The sequence below is a fragment of the Streptopelia decaocto genome (genome assembly GCF_964273445.1).
Source record: "Streptopelia decaocto genome assembly, chromosome: 3".
Taxonomy (NCBI): Eukaryota; Metazoa; Chordata; class Aves; order Columbiformes; family Columbidae; genus Streptopelia; species Streptopelia decaocto.
Window position 1 is genome coordinate 8,075,033 of NC_138656.1, and position 19,034 is coordinate 8,094,066.

At 37.0% G+C, this 19,034-nt stretch overlaps 1 protein-coding gene across 1 annotated transcript in view; it reads left to right on the plus strand.

Annotated features, from left to right (window-relative positions):
• Positions 1-19,034, plus strand: part of PPP3R1 (protein phosphatase 3 regulatory subunit B, alpha) — a 39,718-nt gene that overhangs the window by 17,129 nt on the left and 3,555 nt on the right. The window contains exons 2-5 of the mRNA XM_082048510.1: positions 6,034-6,073; positions 14,687-14,863; positions 17,034-17,093; positions 18,001-18,185. Coding sequence (XP_081904636.1) covers positions 6,034-6,073; positions 14,687-14,863; positions 17,034-17,093; positions 18,001-18,185 — 462 coding nt within the window. The remainder of the gene's footprint in view (positions 1-6,033; positions 6,074-14,686; positions 14,864-17,033; positions 17,094-18,000; positions 18,186-19,034) is intronic.

A 19,034-nucleotide genomic window follows, 5' to 3' on the forward strand; every position in this document is an offset into this window, starting at 1 on the left:
GTTTGGAGACAAAACAAAAAAACCACAACCAAAACAAACAAACAACAAAAAGACCTTAAGATCAGGGTGTGTAGTACAGCACACCACTAGAAGATACTTTATTTTGGAATTTACTGAATGTGAGGTGGGTGTCAGGCGATTTTATGCATTTCTTTAATTCCTGCTGTGGGTTATGATCTCAAACTAGGTTGAGAATTTGGGGTCAGCAGTGAAACTGTCACTGCTCTTAAGTTATGTGAACTTCTACAAGCCTCCGAATTTAGTGCCTTCTAATGGCTTGGCTTTGCATAGTTCTTCTGCATCACAGTATATGACTCAACATTAGTACAATCATAAGAACCTCAGAAGTAGATTTATGTTCTTAGTATTTGAGTAGAAAGTTGTGCTGGAGAGCTGCTGATTCCAAGGAGCTGGTATTTGGGCGAGTTACACTCTCTGTGCCTGAAATACTTTTATGCAAAGCAATTACCTAGGAGTTGCTTTGCATAAAACAATTTAAAAGTCACCAAGTTGTTTTAAATGTTAATTTCTAAATTTTGGCAGTTAGTCTGCACTATTACCAGCTCTCAGAATAAGTCCAGTCTTGTTTTCAGGTAACTGTGTTGTGATATCTCAGTTTTAAGTAGATTTGTTTTTAGTGGCTGCACTGAAAAGCCTAAAAGGTGATGTAATTACTTTGAGTCAAACACAAATGCCAGATTTGCTAGGAATCTTAACTATGACATCTCCCTTATTAATTTCCTTTTGTAGTGTACAGATAGATATTCCTGTGAAATATACTGGAAGATAATCAGCAACATGTTTTTCTTGAGAAACAGGATCCTCTTAGGCCAAGACACAATTTCTCTATTTGGAGTGTTTTGTTTTTTCTAATCAGATTTAACAAAAAAAGGCAAAGTATATTCACACTGTTTCTGAGTGGGGTAGATGAAGGTGTTTTGCTTGCTGTTTTTTTCCCCTGATCAAATATTATTCCTGTTTGTCTTGTTTAAAGCCATATTTGTTGTGGTGTCTACAGAAATATTAGGCATGTCTTTCATCTGTGCTCTAATAAAATTCTTTCAGGCTTTAATTTCTCTGGTAAGTCATATGAAATGTACAAATTGCAGTAGGTGAGATCTTGCATATTCTTCTGACCATCAGTTAATTCAGAAATTCAAATATTAAAGTGGCTTAAAGCCTCTGGGCTTTGTCTGAAATTCATTTTAACAAATACTTAAACGACTATGGATGTGTCTGTGTGGCATGTTCTATTAATGCTGAAGTTTTTGAAGCCTCGTTAACCAACGCCATCCGTTTTAGTTTGCCAACTTGCCTGATGGTTGTTAATGAAGAATACAGTACGAGGAATAAAGTACCGACCTATGACAGCCAGAGCTTTAGTAATTGGAACAAGGGCCATAAAAAAAACCTGCCAACCAACCAAAACGGACAACCAACTGCAAAACACAACGAACTAAACCTCTCTTCACCAAGCTGGCAGTTCTTCATTGTTAAAGCTTTGTGAAAATGGCAATGCGTGGAAAATGAGCTCAAAGGAAGATCAAGAAGAATGTGCTGCAACAGGTAATTTTAATTAATCATTAATTTTGGTGGTACGGAGAAGAATGAGAAAAGGTAGAGAAGCATTTTGTGTGTTTGTGGAAGAGAAAGAAGGATCTTTTGTAGGCTCTTTTTTAAATGCTGACTGCTAGCCTCTGCCATCTTTCTTCTTAACACTCCCATTCTTTGTTAGCTGTAGTACTGGATGATGGATAACATCTTTTTGTGTAACCTGAGAATTGATTATCTTGATAATCCCTAGTTCTGACCCCTAGCTGACATGGCTGGTTGACTGCTTCACTTGCACACTGTAGTTTCTTCCTTGTGATAACAAGTAATGTAGAAGGTGCAGGAGCAAATCTTGAAGAATGACTGTACAGACCTCAGGGACCACTCTTGCCACTTGTTGAATTAATTCATTGTCTGGCTATGGAAACAAACCAAAAGCCTTGAAACAATCTAACTTTTAAACCGTTTCCACAGCTCATTTGTGTTTGCAGTCCCTCACACGCTGCCTTTTGAGGACTAAATTTGAGATGAGTCCTAAGCTGAGATTGTGGCTTGCTGCCATTTAAACACATTTTCTGCTTTTACAAAAGCAGAAAACTAATAGAAGGCTGACACTGTAATTTAAGTCTCTGAACTATTTACAAAAAGATGTACATCATGTGGAAAAATAACATCGAGTTAAACAGATCTAGAAAGTGTATTCTCCTAATGCATGCTGAAGAGCTGGTTTGCAGTCTGATGTTTTACTGTGTACCAGCTGTTCTGGATAAATAATTTCAGCTAAGAATTTAGATTCTGTGGTTAATATTGCTAATTGCAAATTTCTCTTTATTTTCTATCCACAGCTCTTCATGTCTTTTGCCAAGAGGAAACTTGTCAAGATAATTGCCCTTAAGTGCCCTACCTTGGAGGAACATATACAAAACTGATCTGAAGAAGAGAGAGCAATTAATATTGGAAGTAACTGCCAAAGAAAGAGAAATCAAGAAATGCATTTTTATGGATAATCTACAGAAGAAATAAAGACTAAAGTCTGTTAATAGATTATCCTTAACCAGTAAAAAGGCACAACTTCTGAAGGGAGAAAAGGGGAATCATTACTAGAGGATAAATTGCAAAGAACATTTTTGTTCTTAAAGGAACAATATAATATAATGATCTTCTGAAATACTTTAGTGACGTGTTTTGTCTTCTCCCCAGTAAACTGATAATTCTGCAGGCTTCAGAATTTGGTGAGCCTTCCGTTAATAGGTTTTGGACTGTTCCTTGATCTGTAATTATTTCTGTCTCTAAGTCATGATTTTGCTGCTGCTTAACCAGGAATTAACTTGTAGGGATCTAACAGAATTCAAAAAAAATTGCCAGACTAGGAATATTATTAGAGCTTTTCAAGTTGGCAATCTTAAGAGTTGTATCAGAACCTTGTTACTCTACACATTTATTTGTATAAATCAACTTCCCAGCATCAGACATGAAATGACATGTTTGGAGACTTTACATTGACTTTTGTCTTTAAATGAGTATCATCTTAAAACTATAAAATAAAAATATTTATGTCAATGCAGTGTTATTTTGCTAAATAAGGTTTATATTTATGATAACCTTTAGCAGAAACTGTCAAATTTTCTGTTAGTGCCTCCAGTCCCAAAGTAATATTTTCCACCGTTCTTTAGAATGCTGCTTAGTCCTGCTGTTAAACTTTGGTAATTCTTTGCATTAAAACCATACAGATGAAAACATGTACCACATTTTTCTTCCTTAAAGGGCTCATTTGTGTGCTCCCCTCCCTGCTTTTTTTCATAACACGTTAATCCTACTCACTACCTACCTGTTCTTAAACACCAAGAAAATATTCAGCCTATTTAGCACTTGTGTTTAAGGGCCTATATTGTATCTTGCACAGTGGCTACACGTACTGATTGTATTTGGGGACAAATAAGTGACCTTTTTGTACTGCTGTTCAGAATATACTGAAGAATGCCTGCCTCCAGGACCAAATAATTAATCTTCATTTCTGAGGATCAAGTCTTTGGTGTAGAGGAGCACCTTTGTGTTTGTCCAGCTCGCAGCTGTGCAAACAGGAATCTTGGCATGTACAGCTCAAATACTTATTTGTACCAAAAAAAAAAAGCATTAAAATTAGTAGACTTCTGGATTCTCCTGTGAAGATGGACATTGAGCACATCAAAAGCAGGTAACTACTTTTAAAAATACATTAGTTAAATACTGTGTAGTAAATATTGAATAATAATGGAATTTATACATGGTCACTTACTAGATTTTTCTCCTTTTTTGTAGATATCCAAGTTCCAGTCCTGGATAGGTAAGTATTCTTAACATTTCTTTGTAGCAGTAACTGTTTCCCAGAAAAAACTGAGCTTAAATTTATTCAATTTTTTCTCTCCAAATATTTTTAGGCTACTTCATGTAGATAACTCGATTATGCTTAGCATGTGCATCTAGATGCATAATGATTCCTTATAAGCACTACACTTGTTCATAAACTGAAAAAAATATTCCATTTTTTCTTAATTTTCCCTGCGCAATTTTCGCTAGCATTTTATGCTGCTTTAGGCAGGTTGATTTCAGTAGCCTGTACTAGACATTAACTTTCTCCCCATTACCTGAACAAGGATGTAAGTGCCCAGAACAGACTTCTGATGTAGTTAGGATTGTATATTTGTATGTGTATGTGCAAAAGTGCACTGGTTTTAATTCAACTTTCTCCTTTAATTTGCAGCCTTCCAGTCTGGTGTTTTTCTTGCCTCTTCATGACCTCGTGTCTTGAGCAGCCTAGCTGGATCCCCTGGTTCCTGTTTCTTCTTGTTTCAAAATTCTGCTTTTCCCCATTTGAAATCCCCTACCCTTTTATATTCATATACATACACTGGGCTTTTTCTGCCTGTTTTGGTCTTCACTGTTTTTTCTAAGACTTAGATTTGGTTTGGTCCAGGATTTTTTATATGACAACTGTTCTGGATTCCCTGCTACAGTGGAATAAGTTTCTTTTGTAGAATATGTCAGTCATGCTTTGGAGGTTTTAGGGACCTGATGGTCCTCATATGCTACTCGTCTTGTTATAAGTAGACATTGGGGAAGAAGTTAAGGTGGTATCTCTTGCCACTCTACTTAGAAAGCATGTGTATTAATTTTTTTGAAGAAGCAAGAGAGCTTGTGGATGGTAAAGTTAATGTGTTTTGAAGGTTAAAAAAAAAAAAAGCAAACACCCCCCCAACACATCTCTTTTTGGACATGTTTAGATTCATGAGATGTTTGTTCTGCCCCTTTCTGTCCTTTTTAGGGAACGCAGTCGCATGCTTTCAGGCTCAGTGTAGTTCTTCCTTTTTTTTTTTCCTTCTATCAAGTAATCTCTGTATTTCTATTCAATTGTGTATAATTTTGAGGAGTCTTTCTGTGCAAGTGCTCAGCTATGGAGTCCCATACACTCCATGCTATAAGAGAATGACTGCTGAATACAATGTGTCTGAGACTCATCTTAAATATGTTTTGTTTTCTTGTATAAAACACTCCCTTAAAAATAACTTTTCAAAAATGTTCGTTTATTGATCTCTTCAGTTACCTGGTCACTCCTTTGCTGACTGATTAAAAAAGAAATACTAAGCTTGTGTTTGTCATCTTCTCTGGCTCCAAGTGAGGCTTATGGGAAAAAATGCTAACTTGTAATTTTAATGTCTTTTGATGTTCATGTTGCAGTAGTTGCAGATTTTGGTATGTGCAAGTTCACAGTGACTCTACCCTTGAAGTTTTAATTGCTATGACTCTGTTGTAATGCAGCAAGGATTGAAAATCTTAGTTTAACTTTCCGTTCAGCTACAAAACAGGAACTTATTAACATAGGACGTGAAAAAAATATTTAAATGTAAAGCTGTTACGTCTGAATTTCTAGTAATGTAAACTATTTGTTTTGCATCATTTTTCCTGTGTGAATTGTTTTTGGGGGTAATGGGCAGGTGGCTCTGGGGAGGAAATATGCTGTGATTTTCTTATGTGAATTGAGTAAGATTTGTCATGGTTATTCATAAGACGTATCTGTTCCTATGTATAAAATAAAATGGTCAAGCAGATTATGTGAAGTCTTGAAATTCAATATTTTAACTTGAAAAACAGTGTTTGTATGATATATAAACTGTGAGTTTGATTGTTGGAGTTTAGAATACGTGATTGAAGTTCTTATCGTGTGGACTGCTGATATTTTCATGGGAATTCTCATCAGAGGAGACCTCTCAATGGTTTTATATTTCTTTGTATATTTTGGTGACATAGACCTATCCAAATAAAACACTGTCCATAGCTGTTTGGTTTAAAAAAAAAAATATATATATATATATGCATATATATATATTTAAGCAGCCACGTAACTTGTATTGGCTGAGAGATTTACAGTGCTGAAACTTAAAATAGTTCCTCTAAGCTAACTTTGGAATAATTGCAACTTTGTTCTTTTTTTTGTGTGTGTTTCAGGGAAATGAGGCAAGCTACCCTTTGGAAATGTGCTCGCACTGTAAGTTTATTTTTAATTGCTATATTATATTGTTAGAGAGGTTAAGCTTATTTGGAGATGGATATGTACAACTTTCATGTCTGAATTTACTGAATTGCCTGCTTGAAAAGTTACGCAGTTTATATACTAACCAAAAAAGTAAAATCAAAAGGTGAAAATTTGAAATAATAAAGCTTGTGCTGTTACATTGTAAAATAAATAAGTTCATCTTTTAAAAAAAATCACTTATAAAAATTACTTCAATTTTTCCATTAGAATATGAAATGAATTTATAGTTCTGACATCTGTATGGTGAAGCTTTATAACTGGTAGTTCAGCTGGTGGGGGTTTTCCACCAGTGCCAGTTCGTCGGAGGTGTGGATGAGCCTGTGGTGCAGCATGTGCTGTGTTAGGAGCAAAGGATATTGCTGAAGTTGTCTTTGCACCCTCAGAGGAAAGAAAGAGAGGTTGAGGCTACAAGAGTGTTTTTTCGGGTGTATGCTTCCAGACAGGCATTTGGGTGAGAAGCCACTTGGTGTTATTTGCTTTTGGTCCCATGAGCATCAAATGCATTGCTCTGTATCAGGGAGTTAGGCTACCCTGTAAAAATAACAGTATTTCTTGCCTAAAGTTGACCAAAGAAGTGTCTCATGAAGTGTCCCTGTGGTGCTCTGCTAAGTGTACTTATTTTTAGCTGTTTTTTCTTGAATGTTTTTCAGCACTAAATAATGTGTGGACCTGTGTATGTATATATGGACTACTTGATGAAATTCCCATTCTTTGGTTAATCAGATCTTGTTCTTAAACAGGAGAATAAATTCTTCCAGATAGGGGACTCTTCTAAGCTGCTTTCACAGTGCTAGTCATAACTGAACTCCGTCTCTCGTGAGTCAAACAGTAATACAAACCAAATAATCACGGAGGAATCTCTTTCTGAAGAAATTATTGAGATAAATGTTCCTTTTGCTAGTAATTTGCAAACCCTCTATGCTTAATATACATGTCCACATGAATTATAACTTGAGTCATCAGTTTGTAAACACTCAAATCTTATCCACAGCGCTGCATTGCTGCGTTATGCTCTCAGTGTGTATTTTGTTAAATATGGATCTGTGGGTGGAAGTTTCATGATTTGATGAAGACTTCAATTGTCTTTTTTGGGATCATATATATCAATCTTAGGTTATTGCTCCATTGGTCAGTTTTTCCTTAAGGAATTTTTTTGTCCCCACCTAGATAAATCTCTGGAATTGTAAGCAGTGTGTTGCCATCTGTAGCTTTTGATTCCAGGACAGGCTATATTGATTGGCAGCTACTGCCAACTGTTTATTACTGAGCTTGTTTGTTGCCTTTTATTGCAGAGAAAGAGAAGATTTCCACATTATGTTCTGTGGTTAAACCGTATTTTGAGGATATGGATGTGTAAATCTGAGGTTTTGCATGATCAAGGATTTTTCTGCTTTGATGGCCCTTCTCACAGCAGAGAGAATGGCAGTGTTGTAGTTATCCCAGATGGCACTTTGCTTGATTGCGCCTAATCGCTGGAATGATTGTGCTGTGCTTAAAGATTGTGTGTGCCCCAATATCCTGAAGGAGCAGGGGGTGTGGGGGCACAGATGAGTACAGTAGCACATCTGTGAATAAGTCCACTAAGTAGGTATTCACTTTGTTCTTCAAATGTTAAATGATCATTCTCCTTCCAAGTAGTTGTCATTGACGGGACAAAAGCTTTTCAGGGCAAGACCAGACAATGTTTTTGAAAATGATCTCATAAGGATTTTGAATGGTTAGACTTTTGAGAGGCCATCGGTTAGCAATGATGCGTTTATGCTGTCGGCACAGTGGCGTTGGGTCGTAACCTCTGCCTGTTGCTGCAGTCACTATTTTGGTGTCTTGTTTTATAAGAATAATTTTGTTTTAAAGTTGGCAGCTGCAGGAAGCAAACTCAGGGTACTATGCAGAGGATGCACACCATTAGTCAAGAATATTCTTCTTACCTTTCATTTTAGAATATTAGTTCTTTTCAGTGGGTGAATTAATGTTGTTGGATTCCTTAAAACAGTATGGTTTTGTTTCCCAGCTGTACCATGTCTGAGAAATTATTGAAAATCTAGTGCTGGTTTACATGGTGAGAAATTGGTATCAGCCAAACTATGTGAAATTCTCCATAAGAAAATATTATCATAGCAAAAAGTTGCGAAGAAAACTTTCATAGTAAACAATATTTTTACAGTATAGTATTTTATAGTTGAAAGTAGTTGCTAGTATAGTATTTTATAGTATAAACAATATTTCATAGTATGTTTTGGTTTTAGGATAAGGAGACGAGGATCTCTTTTCTAACTTAGGAAATTGTAATTGACACATCTGAAGTCATGAAAAGGATTAGGCCAGCTGTGTGTAAGCGTATACAAGACAAGTGGTTGAATGTGTTCTCAAGGGCGTCATCTTTTTGAAATCTGATCTCCAAGACTGAAATGGCTGTCTTAGATGCTGCTCTGAAACATTATATTCATGAATCAGACAAGACTGTAGATAGAGGTGAGAGCTTTTGCTGAAGGTCTGTTTTATTTTGAGATATCTGCAATCTATTCTTACAGGGAAAGACTTTTCTTTTTAACCTGGAAATATTTAAAATACATTTTAGAACATGGCTTATTTACAAAAATATTTTTTTCTAATACCTTAGCAATATTCGTGTTTATAGTGATCTCATATTTGAAAAATACGTGGGGAAATAGGCTCTCTGTGACCACTGTCTGATCTGTTTTTTGTTAGTTAGAACTTTGAGCCAGTATTGTAAGAGTATCTGAAAATACAGGTTTAACCGTTTGGGTAAACCCTTTAGATTTCAGAAATGCCCAGCACCTCTTTGCTGATAGATGCGCAGCTTTTCTAAGGTTTGTACACTGCGTAGATGCCTGTGTAAGTGTTGTGTACTCTGCAGCAAAGGATGTCAAGTGCTTCTGAATACATAAGCCATCCTCTCACAATATCACTGAATGCAGTGGATTTCAGAGAGATCTGTATTTTTAAAGCTTTATTTGATTTTGACTATCAGTAAGATATCCATGTACCTTTACATTGACTAGAAAAAATACTATTATTTTTTTTCCATATGTAGCTCACTGCACTCCAGAAATTTGCTTTTAATGAAGCTTTTTGAGTTGCCATGTGAATGCTTTTTTACAATACTGTCTAGGCATGAATTATGTCAATAACACCTTGAAACAAACAATCGTTTTAAAACAGAATGGATCATCCCTTGCTGTTGTGGGGGGGGCAGAGGAGTGGGGTACTCAGTGGCATATTTCAACATATTACTGTCAAACTGGAAGATAAAGCTCCTGTTCTAAAATGGGAGTTACACAAAGCATTTGTGTGCGGTTTCTTGGAAGTATGGACTCTTTGCTTTTTAACCTGATTCATCACATTTTTAGATGTATGCAAATGAATTCAAGCTATAAAGCAGGTATTGTTGTCTTGAATTTTAATACTTGGATGAAAGAGCAATCTATTGAAAATAGTTTTTTAACAAAAAATCCTTAATACTGGAACTGCTTAAAAAAAGCCCCACCTTGTTGTGTTAGTTACAAGGTGAATGAAATCCAAAATGGATAATGAAATAAACATAAATAATTTTGTGTGCTTTAAAACAGTGGGTAGTTTGATGTTTCTACAGGGCCACCAGAAAAACCTTGTAAAGAAAAACATTAAACAGGTATTATTTCCAGCCGGTTAGTAAGTGTGTAAGCTCAGCCATCAGTGTCAGGCTGAGGGGACACATCCTGATGCTGCTGAAAAGCAGAGAAGCCCAGGGCCTGGTGTCAGCTGGTGAGCACAGAAAAGGCCAGCGGGAGTTGGACGTGAGAGGACGAGAGGAATGCTCCCTGGCTGCGGCCAGAGCTGGAGGAAGCTCAGACCGCTGCCATGAGTCACAGGCAAACCCTGCCTCAAAAGATATAAACAAAGCTCAGTCCTCCTTATTTTGGTGTTATCACCCTGTTTACACTCTTGTGGACTAGATTTCCTAGTGTGTTCATCTCTGTCCTGGTCTCCTGAGCTTGTCTTGTAAAATTCTGTCTGCTGCTGCCACCCTCAGTCCTGCCGGCTCAGAAACCTTCACCCCATCTGTGCCTTGCATTTCCAGTATAATTTTAGGATGTTTACGTGGGCACTAGGTTGTCTGTAAGGAGCTTTCAGAGAAGGAAAGCAGTGTTTTATTCAGGCTCTGATAAATTAATTTTGTGCTGTGTTCTTCAGTGGTAGTGAGGTGATGTTTTAAGCAAGCTAGTCTGCTAAATACAAAGGAAAAAGCAGTCTTGTAAAAAGGGACACATCTGTCGGAGATGAGGACTTGCATATGTGTATTTGGGGAGAAAATCTCAACAAAAAATAAATAGGATATTATTGAAATCTGCTGTTATACATAGACATATGCTGTTTTAACTTAAAAAAATCCAAATTGAACACACCGACCCCAAAACTCAGAAAACCTCAGGTGATTTTTAGATAAGTTCAGACCAGGCAGAGAGAATCAGCAGAAATGATGACTGTGTGTGGAAGGAAGAAAGAATAGATAAAAAACTATTAAAATTTCAGGCAAATACTGTAATACATTCATCCCTTGTTTTATATTATTTTAAAGCTGCTTTATATTATTTTAATGCTATTTTATGATGAGAAAAATGTTACTGAAATATGACTTTTTTTAAAGTGTATACATTTTAAAAATTTCAGCTTGTAGAAAGGATTTTAAAAGTAGGTGAGAAAGTAGGAAGAAATCATGAACTTGTTCAGATATGAAATTCTTACACAGTTATGAAACACTGATCTGCAGATTTTTTTTAATCCATATATGTTCATTAAGAACAGAGGCTTTTATGCTCATTAACTGCTAAAGGAAATGTTCCTATTCCTGTAATTACTGTGATGTTTCATTTTATCTTCCTCCAAATACTCTCATCTGTGGTGTGTCTATTGCCAGCGTTGGATGAGATTGATACTGGGTCAGCTTTTGGCAGCAACACTGATTTCTTCAGTACTGTTCTTTGACTTGTTTTTTTCCCCCTAAAGTAGAACCTCTCTCACATCTCCAGTGCAGGCAAACCCTTTGCCTGAACGTTTCACAGCTTGGCATGAGAAATCTGTAATCGCATTTCTAGTAGAAACTGCTGCTAAACATCTGTGTCTGGACTGGAATTGACTGTGTGAGCTGTGCAATTGTATATGTGTATATGTGGAGAAAGAGTACCTAACATTTTCTAAGTATGAAATCTCTAATTGCATAATTTAGACAGTTGTTGCTTTGCTATAGTACAGAAAAACACAAAAAAACGCCATTCTTGAGGAATATTCTTAAATTTGCCTATAAAACCTCTTCTCCTTTTCACCATCTGATTCTTGGCTTTAAAATGGATAATCTTGTCCTCCCTGACTACGATATTTGGTTGGTTGGTTGGTTGGTTGGTTGGTTGGTTGGTTGGTTGTTGGTGCTGTATTTTTTCTTAAGCATTGCTGGTGTGTATGTTGAAGTATCTGGCTAGTTGCCAATGCAAGGCTTAACTGAACAGCGGAGGATGGCAGAACATGTATTTCCAGTGCAGCATTGCTTGTCAACGTTGTGTCCTGTGGATCGGTCCCTGAATGTCCCAATAAAATGTCATTTTTGAGGTCATATTGGTAGGTCCTGCGAACAGATCAGAGATAAAATACCTTTCTGGCAAAAGTTTGCCTTCTTAGCACATCTTGTGTGGGAGATCTTAGTGCTCTGCTGGAGCAGCCAGTGTGATGGCAGAGTTGATCTTGTCTGTCTTTTGTGTCAGCCGTAATAATTTAAAAACCTGAACCTGTGGCAGTGTTTGAGTGACTTGTAGATGTGATAATTAACTCTGCTTTATAGCAGAACATTGACAGAACTCCCATTCTGACTTTGTCTTTGCTTTTATATATGCGTGAGGAAAAACACTCTGGACCTCAGGCTCCCCAACCAGGAATGGACTGGAGTTGTGAAATAAGACGTTGCTCAATGCTGCTTCAGGGTTCTGAGCAAATGATGCCATCTAATGACTGCTGGTCTTCAGGCCTGGCTTAAGCATCTCTTTGGTTACATCGTCATCTGTAAACATCTCATTGCTGTGTTCTGGTGCTTAAGGTTTTCTTGAGTGTAAATTAGAAATGTTTCAAAGCTTGCAGTTCATTAACTCAAGTGATCCTTCTGAAGTGAGGAGAGACCCAGCTATGTTAATGCTCTTTTCATTTTTCTCCTGCGTCTTTTTGTGAAATCACAGAATTATGAACTATTTCACATTGCTTAGGAGGCTTTAATCTTTCAATTTTACTCAGTGCTAGTGTTTCTATTAATATTGGAAGTGAGATGTCACTGATCTGGTAACAGGATGAAGCTGCATTATGAAAGATGTTGTGACTTCTGAGCTCAGGTAAGGAAGCAGGAGAGTTGTGGTTGGACCGGGACACCAGTTTAAACATGGCTAATGAAAGTAGAGACTGATGTCATGGCTGGACAAGTCCTTATATATGTTATTGTAATATAGGTATAAATTATGACTAGTCCTCATATTACATTGGAAAATGTGTTTACATCTGTAGTGTGACAAGCCACGTTTTAGTGCTTTTTCAAATGCTTATGCTGTGAGGATTTTTTTGGGGTATTAACTCTTTCTTATGCGAGTTGCGAGTCCAGAGCATAGCTTGCAATAAAAATGAGATTCCCATGTTAACAGCTTGTCAAGGCGTTGCCTTTGCATGAAACTCTCGTGGGTCTGATAACTTTAGGGTGGCAGGGCAGGGAGTGAGTATATTGGCGAGATGAAGCATTTTGTGCTGGCAGAACTCATCAGCAACTATTAGGGCTTTGCCGTTGTCTTTTAATACTGTCTATATATTCTACATATAGCTTACCGTGCAGTGATGTGGCTCCAGAGGGGTTTCCGTGTCACTGTGCCCGTGTAGCGTGCTCCTGGCGCTGTGGTGCGTTGTTGTGCTGTGAAGGTCACACCTTCAATTGGGTTCTAGGCTTCTATGTAAACTGGTGGAAAAAGAAATGCAGCTTTATTGCAGTCAAGAGCCTAATTAATTGAAATACCAAATTGCATACTGGAAACTGAGGAAACTAAGCCTCTGTAAGGGCTGTTTACTGTTATTTTTATAGCCCTAGAGACAGACTCAGATCTGTCACTTGCTGGCACAGCAAAGGGAAGATTGTTCTGGGACTATCAACCCTTTTTTGCCCTCTGCGGTTGCAAGCAGTTACCAAGACTGACTAAATGCAGAATGTCACAATCTACTATTAAGGCAAAATTAGTCTTGACAGAACATTATCTTGTGCTTCTGGACTTCTGGCGTGCTCACTCACTTTCATTCTGAAATAACTGCAGTTGTGTGGATCTCTGGATTAGTGTCTGGTTGGTTTTTTAGACAAGGATGTCAAGAAATTTAAATGGAAATTTGTTACTGGTTTGCTAGAGGATCAGGTCGCTGAATGGGCTCTGATTTCCAAACATGAAGTTCTGTATGTTGGCTGACCTTACATATTGGAAAGACTAAGTGCTGTTTGCTTTTATGCTGCATTTTTACAGAAGTCTAAGAAGGTATTAATGTAATAAAAGGTAGATCAGGTGGTAGTAGAAGTTAAAAAAACAATTTGTTTTACTATTGGAGTAAATGCACTAAATGGAGTGAAGAAATGTTGAGGAGACTGTTCATGTTAGGAAACAAGTTATTATGGGGAGCTTGAAAGCTTCAGGTTCTGCAAGAGATGTTTGCTGTGGTTTGCTGCCTGCGGCCGCTTTCTAGGACTTCCTAAGAACCTCAGTTCCTCTTTCATACCCAAACATGGTGAGCAATTTGTGCACTAACTTGGGTATCATAAATCAAGGTGCTGATAAGGAATCTTCAGGTTGTTACAGGGAAACATTTTCAAGCTTTTCAGCAGTAGCGCAGTACAAGATTTTCTTTTTTTAGTGGTGTTTATGGATTCACAGATTTAGTCTATTCCTATCAGAGGTGTAAAGCAGGGCATGTGCTTTGAGATTCTTTTGTTAAGAGGCTCCAGAACCTGAATCTGCTTTATTTCTGGGACCAAAAAGAAAAAAAATAAATATACAGGTCATGGCTACAGGTATGTTTAATTGCTGTCTGAAATGGAGAAGAAAAAAATTACTGTAGGTCTGCCTGGGTATGTTTTGAGTAGCTGAATAAGTGGTCACCAGTATGTTTGGTGTGCTAAAGAAAACTAGTTTTGCTAATATGTTTACTAATTGCTAACTTACTACATTAGTATTTTCGAGAGCTGTCTGACTAAGAACCAGCTAAGCACCCTCAATCCTTAAAAATGTTGTGTCAGCACGTGGTATTCAGTGAGTCACAAGGCTAACTGTATTATGGCTGGTGCAGGGAGAAAAAAAGGTAAGGTTTATTTAAAATAAAACACAAAGGCTTGTGTTCATCTTCAGAATTTGATGTTATCTTTATAATCTTCCATGAGGATGTTTAATAGTTGTAATAAAGGAGAAATTCTGGTAGGAAAGCAATGAACTGTGCATTGTGTTTAACTGGTAAAGGTCTTACTGAAGCATTTCTGAGAATAGGTGTTGTGTGGTTTTTTCTTTCCAGTTGATGCTGATGAAATAAAACGACTAGGAAAGAGATTTAAGAAGCTTGATTTGGACAACTCTGGTTCTTTGAGCGTGGAAGAGTTCATGTCTTTACCTGAATTGCAACAGAACCCATTAGTACAGCGAGTAATAGATATATTTGACACAGATGGAAATGGAGAAGTGGACTTCAAAGGTAAGACACGGTGCTTTCTGACAGGTGCTGTTACTCATTGAAGTTCAAATTTTGCTTCTGCTGAGAAAGGAGGGGTGAGGAAAACTTGTTCATCAAAAGAAGGCGCTAATTCTTAGTGAAATTGAATACCAGTAAAACTCGTTTCTCTGGCACATTAGGGCGACTCCTGAATGAAATGCTTAAAGAGCAGATTGTTCACTAATGCCTTTCCAGGTCATAGTGATGTTGGACTACTCATTAAGTATCTCTTAAAATACATTAATTCAGATGTAGTAGTGCTGCTATCTGAAGGACATTCTTAGGCTGAAGAGACAGTGAAAAAAGGGGGTAAACCATGTAAGTGGTATGTCTGTGCATATGTTGTGTTTATCCAAAAGGTGTTATGAGATCTTTTTCTGAGTATTTTGAAAATAGTTTTCTAAATTGTGAAAGCAGTTCAGATTTTTCTGTTAACTCCTTTACACGATTTTTAGCTAGACAATTCAAGCAAAACCCTGAAAGTTTTGATTTAGTACTTCCTCCATTTTTTTACTTATTTTAAATATTCATGATTAAAAGGGCCAGCAGATTAAAAATATCCATTACTAGTTTATGTTAAAACAGTTACTGCCCCTTAGAAGTGATAATGTCTAACTTCTGTTCAAGATAATACTCATTATCTCTTATTGCTCATGGCTAGAAAAGGCTAATCAGTTTTTCTTGAGGAGAAAGTTCTTAAATCTCATTTGTATTGACAGGATGACATTTTAAATAAAATATTAACATAAAAAAAGCTGCTAAACTTTACAGATGTCCTTCAGTTTCTATATGGGGAACTACAATGTAACTGGAATGTTGAGGTTTTGAGACTTTCTTGGTATCAGTTTCCAAAGCACTAAATGTTGTATGTAACTGTCCAAAATTCTGTTGTGAAAAATAGGCAGCAATGAAAAATACATTGTATGTGACATTGAGCTGTGATTAATGTAATTACCAAGAGCTGTTCCTCTTGGGTGGGAACAGGAAGTTGTCAAAATCCATTTTTGTGTGGTAAGATGATGTTGCTGCAGTAAATGGCAAGGAATTCCATTGTTGTCATCTGGCCAAGATTGATTCATTTAATTTCATTATTTCTGTCTCAGGGGGAAGCTCAAAGGAAAGGTTTTAAATTGAAAAGGGTAGATTTAGATTGGATATAAGGGAGAAATTCTGCCCTGGGAGGGTGCTGAGGCACTGAACAGGCTGCCTGAGAAGCTGTGGATGCCACATCCCTGGGATTGTTCAAGATCAGGTTGGATGGGGCTCTGAGGGACCTGGTCTAGTGGAAGGTGTCCCTGCCCATGGCAAGGGGGTTGGACTAATGAGCTTTAAGGTCCCTTCCAACCCAAACCATTCTGTGATTCTATATGAAAATTACTAGTGTGAGAAAACTTGCTGCCTTTTGTTGAAAGACCTAAATAATTAAGCATAATGGCAAAAAAGTCAAGCATTTTATTGGTAAGTAATCTAGGAATAGTTGACTTAATTTCATAAAACTTGTTGAAACTCTTAGTAGGCCTTTTAACTTAATGCTATATTGCCATACCTCTGTATTCTTTCTATACCATAGTTGAACTTGCAGTTTTGTACCGTTGTCATTTTTACCACCCAGAGCTCTTAAGTCTAGTTCCAGGATCTCATCTAGAAACATCACATCCCAGGGTTTTATTTTTTTGGCCACTTTAATGATGTGCTCCTGGATAATGACTTAATAGCTAAACAGTGTAAATTATCTTTTTACCCTATTTCTTACAGAAAAAATATATTTTCTTAATTTGTTTTAGAGTTTTAATGTAATGACTTAAGCTGACAAACCAGTCCTGAGAAGAGCTGTACAATTAGAATCCTCACTGGAGTAGCTTTAGTAAAGATCTCCATGGGAGTTTCAGAACAGATTCTTGCAACGATCTACTTAAATACTGGTGTAACAAGTCTGTTCAGTGAGTGCAGTATTGGATTTGAAGTACTTCCTACTAAAGAACATAAGTGTCTACATACTTTGATACCTTCAGGTGTCACAAGATAGGCAATATTTTAAAGACTTGAGGGTAATTTAGATGATTTTTACAATTTTAAAAAAATTCTGAATGTTGATTTTCTTGGTTTATTTAAAAATACACTTTTTGGTGAATATTTTTCTTGTACTTTTTAGAATTTATAGAAGGAGTCTCCCAGTTCAGTGTCAAAGGAGATAAGGAACAGAAGTTGAGGTGTAAGTATTTTGATTTTCCTTAACAGAAGTTTTTTGACACCCTGAAATACACTTTGGCTCGTTAACACTGAGAGATCATCAAATCCAGATTCTTTGAAAAAGTGGGAAATCATGACAGTAAACTGTGAGCTTTTTGCACATGTTGTTTGTGTGAACAATTTGCCAACACTCTTTCTGCAGGGAATGTTTGAGGAGGAGGTTGCCTTCTGAATATCTTCAATTGCTTCCCATTTAAAACAAAAAATCAATCATTTAAGGATATTTTGGTCACAAAGCTGCGTAGCAATGTGCTTTGCTTTATGAGGGCATAAGAATAACATGAACTTTTTTGCTACTACAGGTAGAACAGCACTAAATTCTTGTTTGAGAACTGCATCTTGGAAACACAGCATGACCCACAAGCTTTTGGAGTTGGGAAGGGATAGGTTCAGTCATGGATGTAGCTTTCAGTAAATAAGACTGAAATGTTTAAAACTAAACTCAAGTCTTAATGCTGAATTGTTTGCAGCAAAGTAACCAGGTGGGATTTTGATTAATCTTTTCCTTAGGAGGTTGTAATTTTTTCTGCTTGCAAATGAGTTGCTACCTGGGTGCTTCACTTGTGGTGGTAAAGAAGTTCCAGTTCAGTGTCCTGGTGCTGAAACAATCTTGACTGACATTTCTAAAGTGAGGTTTTTCTTTTATATTTGACAGTAGCACCATTCATTGTATTGTCTCTGTTTTATGTTTTTTCAGGATGAAACAGGAAGGCTGTTAGAAATCTCACTTAAAATGCAGTATTTTTCTCAGTTTGTGCAGAATTGTGTCATTACTTACGGTTAATGCAAAGCACATGAATGTATATCACTCTTTGTTGACCACATTTATTACTTGAAAGGTTTATGTATATATGTATTTACTTCTGCAGTTGCTTTTCGCATTTATGATATGGACAAAGATGGTTATATCTCAAATGGAGAGCTCTTCCAAGTGCTGAAGATGATGGTTGGGAACAATCTCAAAGACACTCAGTTACAGCAAATTGTAGATAAAACCATAATTAATGCAGATAAGGATGGTGATGGAAGAATATCCTTTGAAGAATTCTGTGCTGTAAGTAACCTCTAAAGAAAATTTCAATAATTTGGAATTTTTAAAAAAAAAAAAAAGAGGAAAAATGGTTAATAGTATGAAGAGTAATATTGTAAGAGTAGAGTGTTTCTTCTGACTTGGCAACAGTTGCCCCTTGACACAGCTTTATTATAGATGGTGGGTTTGTCTTATGGCTTCCAATAGAGCAATGTGTTCTATCGCATATGAGCAGGTCACGAACCGGTTCCTTCAGGACACAGATGTCCCTGTTGGATTGAGCGTGAAGAAGGTTGCATTGTTCAGAGCACAGCAGCTTTTACAAACTAATTTCTGTGTCATTTTATGACAAAATAAACACAAAACCAGCCCTAATTATTTTTGTATGTAGACAGAAATGCTAGCTTGGCATAGAGATGCATGTTGGATTCCAGTCTCTATGCTGGTAGAAAATAGCAGCTTTAAAGATGAGTTGCGATTGACTGGCTGCTTGTGGGAGGATGGTTTGTTTTCAACAGTTACATTTGGTTAAAAAAGAAACAGCACTTTCAGTTGTTTTCAGTGTCTCTAGCTGCTTTATAGAATACACTGAGTAAAAAAATACCGAAGCATGATGGGCTGGCATGTCCGATCTGCTGATGGGGGAAAAATTGCTTCAAACAACCTGAAAGCTGTAAAACCAGAGTATGTCCCGGCAGATCTCTGTGGATGGAGGGGAGAGGTGTGTTCTGCAGAGGTTACCTTTAGGTTAATCTTCCAATCTCTAAACTGGGTGTCTGCTCCAAATCACCCTTTAGAAAGGTTTCTATTTGCAGCGTGGAGAGAGCCCGAGGAGATTATCACCATCTGCGCAACAGGGGATTTTCCAAAGGC